This window comes from Limulus polyphemus, unplaced genomic scaffold (assembly GCF_000517525.1).
Source record: "Limulus polyphemus unplaced genomic scaffold, Limulus_polyphemus-2.1.2 Scaffold8676, whole genome shotgun sequence".
Lineage (NCBI taxonomy): Eukaryota > Metazoa > Arthropoda > Merostomata > Xiphosura > Limulidae > Limulus > Limulus polyphemus.
In genome coordinates this window covers 21,397-26,923 of record NW_013674286.1, presented here as the reverse complement: position 1 = coordinate 26,923, position 5,527 = coordinate 21,397, and the positions used below count along the sequence as shown (strand labels likewise).

Below are 5,527 nucleotides of genomic sequence, written 5' to 3'. Positions count from 1 at the left end.
GAATTCCCGGGCTAAACCAGAACCTAAACCAAAACTGTCAAGTTATTGATCATAGATAAGTGGTGTTAGCCGGCCGCCTATTCACTTGTACTGCTACACCCCCATGGGCTGTAACTAATACTGCCTCAAAGTGCCGATATGATTCACCAAATCTAAACTTTTCTGCAGCTTTCCTAGTGCTAAGAGAGCGAGGTCAGCACTCCATCAAACTGTCACATGTACTGGTGTCTACATCCTGTTTTTAATCAACAGTTCTTTCTAACTCTGCTGCTGACCTTGATCACTGGTTTCCAAGCTCGCCTCTTAAACTTATTTTAAGTACTGCACGTGTTTTGCTGCTTACTTCTAAGTGATGCCTCTTACACAACCAAGTTCTTGTTTATTAATTCTCAAGGGTTATTTCGTAACACAGGCGTCCTTTTGTCGCCGCTTTTTCTTTTATATCTATCTTTACTTGCTTGCTTATATTAAAACCCTTAAGCCTTTATTCTATGTACTTTTAAATACTAAAACTCTCGAAGCAATTTGTAAAATTTCCTCGAAAATTTCAAGTTGCTTCATGTTTAATTCTGTAGTCAGCTATTGTTAAGATGTGCAAAATACATTTGGTCTGCTAGAAGAGTTGTATGTCTTCGTGAGTTGCTATAAGCAAAATGATGCTTTTCAAAGGTTATAATAAAAGGAAATACACAAGCAATAACTCAAATGTATTCACAGTTCATTGGAACAGCTATGAAGCATCAGTGCTTTCAAAATTTGAGAGCATCATGAATTCCTCACAAGAACTGAAAACTGCAAATGATAGTGCTACAATTACTGGTGGAGTTGGGCTTTCTCTCATGCAGAAAGACTACTGAATAGTTTTGTCAATGTTTATACTGAAGGCAGTATATGAAATGATAGGACCAGCATCCCGGGTTCTGCAATCAGTTGTAATAGATCTAGGTGATGCAGCACCTCTACTGAAAGATTGAAAGCAAGATGCATGCAAATAATGAATGGCACACTATTTCCAACAATGTAAAACAGTTTGAAACCCTTCATGATATCCCAGCAGAAGTTCCTATTGAGAAGCAAAGGAGAAAGAAGATTTGTGACGGTGAACTAGCCAGGGATGAACCATTAATGGGAGAGAAGTAATTCAAAATAGAAATTTTCGTAAGGGTAGCTGATGAAGTAATTCAGCAGCTCCAAAGCCAATTTGATGATGGTAATCTTTCTTTCATGCAAAATATGTATTTTGTCACTCCAACTAACCTTCTTAAAGGTCACGATGCAACAGATATCCAGGGTATATGTCAGAACTATGGTTTCGACACAGTGGAAGTGGCAAAGGAGTTTCTGGATTTTCAAGAGATATGCAGAGTCTGTCAAAAAGAAGCTGTCAGCAAAACTCTGCGTGTTCACATTGAAGATGCTTCTGATGTAAACGTTGAAAATTAGTTTCAAAATCTTGAAGATACAACACACCAAGGGAGGTAGTGGAACAACAACAGCTTTATCAAACCACTGTGTCTAGTCACTCAACTATCCATTACCTAACTAGTTCTTATTCTACAGCATCCTTACATGCTTGAGAGTATCAAGTGCATCTCAGAATTGTAAAAACAGTGACTGATAATCTGTTGACATTACTATTTGTTTTAGCAGCAGAAAAAGAAATTCTGCTCAAACTTAAAACAGAAGACATAATCAATGAGATATCTAGTACTTCACCATCTCTAAGAAAATATTTCATCTATTTTTGATTAAGCCAGTTACAGTCAGTTGCTGCTCAGTTGAAAGAAATTTCAGGTTTTTAAAAAATGTGTATGACAATGAAAAATTCAAATATTAAACACAGAAAGTCAAATTTCTTTTTTTTCTTTTATAAACTGGCATTTTATGGGTTTGATGCTATGAAATTACTGATTTTTTCTTTTGAATGTTATTTGGCATGAAAGTTTAATGATATGATATTCAGTGACAATAATAATAATAATGCACAATAACTGTAATTATGACGGAAATATTTATTTTAGCTATAATGCGAGAAGTTTTTTATATTGTATTACCAGTAAGTTTTAATTGGTATAATAAATAATAGTGTTGGATTATGATATTTTTATTATGTATAGATTAACATTATTATTTTGACAGTAATAAACTGTTAACCTACACCTATTGATTTATGTCATGTGATGTACACAATATCTAAGTCTTTGCTGTAAAATATTGTTGCGTCATCGAGTCACATGACTACTGTGACGCAACGTTTCTAGAACTATCACCGATACACTCAACTTCAACAATCGCGCTAAACAAACGCTATAACAACGAACGTCAATAATACTTCTGACTGCAGTTCAATTACTCACTATCTACCCACACATTACGTTCCCGCGTCACATTGTCCCCTCTTATATATATCCGCCTACCCCATCTAGCAAACACTAGAGCATTCGCCAAAGTACACTTTATTCTTTCCGAATATAACTCCCAGTTTTTATTAAGTAAAGACTTGTGTCATTAAAGTTTCGTTGGAACGAAGTTACGGAAAAATCAATTAACAAACGGAGACGTAACACAAGTTAAAACTTGAAATCAGAAACACAACTAAAAGTGCATTTAATGATATATCTTCCACTTACCAGAAAAAACAGATAGCTTCAGACCAGCTAGAGCTGATAATACTAAGTGTTTTAGCAAAGTATGTTATTGTTGTTTTGCACAAAAACTGAAATGTAGTGATTTTTTCTTTTTTAAATTGGATGTTAAAATAGATATTAAAATTTATCTTATTCTCTGAGGTGTGTTTAATGATGTTACTCTAATTTTATTTATCACATTTACAGAAAGTGTGTATAAACTTCCCGATGATGATAACACATTCTATGCAGTATTCACAACTTCATCGTAAGTATTACCTATCTGAAGTCAACCTAGATTATAAATTTTAATAAACAGACCTAGTTATTTGTACTGTACTGTACATCAGCTTCATCCAGTTAAATGGGCTTTTGAAAAATCAAAACCAGGAGTCGTAATGTTTCTTATATTTCAAATACAGTTCCTAAAATATACCTACAAATCCGAATACCTTCTTATATCAATTTTTATAGCATTAAACACTAATATATAGATTAATGAAGCTAGTAGTAAGGGAACCCCACTGATGTCGTGAGGCAGAATGATCATAGAAACTTTTAATAATACACAAAACTATTATTATTATTGTAGCTTTAGGAGTTGTTTGGGCGAAAGTGGTTATATATTTGTAAATATTTTGTTTTCTCAAATATTTTAAAATATGGTTATACTTATTTTCAAACGTTAATACTTTGAACAGATTCAAAATGCTTATGTCATTTCATTGACACCTCCTATACAAATAAATTCTACTAAAATCTTAAGGATGTATTAGGTCATCAAGAAATTAATGTTGTTTTTTTTTAGATGAAAAACTCAAACAACTTATATATATATATATATATATATGAAAACAAAACGTTTATTAAATGAAATAGTCTCCATTCTTATCGATGATGCTTTTCCATTTTACAATCAGGTTGTTAATGCCCTGATTAATGAAATCACTTGGCTTTGATGCAAAAAAAACATGTACAGAGATCAACAAAAGTGTTAAATCAGCCCATTTAGATAAAAAGTGGAATTATGTTACCAGGGAAAAACATTAACAAGTAGTACATATGAAATATATTAACATGTAATACATATAGAATATATTAACATGTAGTACTTATGGAATATTATTAGATAATCCATAGAGTAGGACATTATGATTTGATGCAAGTTAGCTATGGGAAAGAACCATTTTAGCCAGTGGGTGAGAGACAACAAATATCCAAAGGGTATAAAGATGGTCATGAAGTGTAATAATATACACTTTCAGAGCCTTTTCTTTATTGGTAATATGTCTAGATGCCAAATACTGATTGCTGACTAAATGAGAATCACCACTTGCTACAGCACAGCCATTCAGGACAGCCATTTAGCACGAGTAATCTGTGTAGGATAAAGTGATGTTTCCAAACATTTGAGGGAATATGTGGAAACTCAAGACTGTAGCAGATAGGCCACACAGTGGTATACCACACCTTACAAGACTGTTATATGAAACAAATGCCATTCATAACCCCACAGTAACAGTTGAAGTGTGCTGTGACCTCAAACATGCAAATGTTACCATGGTTTTAGACCAGGTGACTTTATAGCTTCAGTCATCAGTCATCATTGTAGGTGGCCATTGAGAGTGTCACCTTTTCTACTGCTTCACTAAGTGGAATGATGATGAGTTCTTGTTCTTCGTAATTGTTTTCTGATAAATGCAGAATTGGTTTTTCATCAGATGACTATGACTACATATTGCATATTGAGTGGTAATTCCAAGTATGTGTCCATTTTCCCTCCCATCTCAGTATTTACAATGAATCTCTAAAAGTCCTCTTTCATTGTGTTATTTGATAATGTTGCATCAGTCTTGCTAATAAATTGTTTTTAACTAGAAATATATCAATATTTTGCACCAATGTTTAATGAAGGAAGTATTTCAACATGTTTTAAATACATATAATGAAACTTGTGATAAACCATTTCAACAATGTTAATGATTTTTCATGTATTTTTATTATGTAACCTTTTCTTTAAAAAATAAACAATGATTGTATATTATTTGATCAGTGGCGTAGCAAAGGGGGGCAGTCGCTCCCAGGCTCAGTTGTGAAGGGGCACAAAATTTCCTCTTGCCTATAATGCATACCAATTAATAATTATGCCCTCCCCTAGGATATAGCGCAACTGCCCTATGTTGAGTAAATATGACACTGTGTTACATTATTTGTGTGTATTACGCTTGCAGTTATAACTTTTAAAAGCCACCCACTGAAATACAGTGAGACCAAATTGATGTACAGAAGTAAATTACACTATTCCATCATTTATCTGTAGATCAAATACACGTCCTAGAGTACAAAGTACAAGTAAGTGTATGTTCAACAAAAAGAAAATACAAGATTGATGTAACATATTAACTGGTGTGCAAGATTGGCAATATATGCAACAGGCAAGATCTAGATCTAGTAAACATTATAGGCCTAATGTTGTGGTTTGTAATTGTATTGGCTGATTGTAAATCATGTTTTACACCAACTAATGTACTAGACTTTAGGTCCAGTTGCAGTTGTAACTTTATTTCTAGACCCTAGGTCCATCATCATACAAATTGTAACCTATATTATAGGCATACTTAGACCTATACTAACTATTAAACTAGGCATTGCACTGGGACAGATCTAATGACTAAGTTAATGGATCTAGACGTAACATTTGTTCTAAAAGTTAGGCCTACTAAATCTAAATCTAGAATTGGTGAGGCAGGGTTATATCTAAATCTGGGTAGATTCAATACAAGGTGCTTTCAATCTATGCACCCAAATCTAAGGTCTGTATCAGATGTATAAAGCTAAATTTCTGTCATTATTATTACATCTAGATCCAAACCTAAGACTAAAAAGATGGAAATAACAGG

At 33.4% G+C, this 5,527-nt stretch overlaps 1 protein-coding gene across 1 annotated transcript in view; it reads left to right on the top strand.

Moving 5' to 3' along the window:
• Positions 1–981: 981 nt before the first annotated feature.
• The window catches only part of LOC106475501 (semaphorin-2A-like), a 22,853-nt gene continuing 18,307 nt past the window's right edge, over positions 982–5,527 (top strand). Inside the window, exons 1-2 of the mRNA XM_022379589.1 lie at positions 982–1,099; positions 2,790–2,895. Of these exons, the coding sequence (XP_022235297.1) occupies positions 982–1,099; positions 2,790–2,895 (224 nt within the window). The remainder of the gene's footprint in view (positions 1,100–2,789; positions 2,896–5,527) is intronic.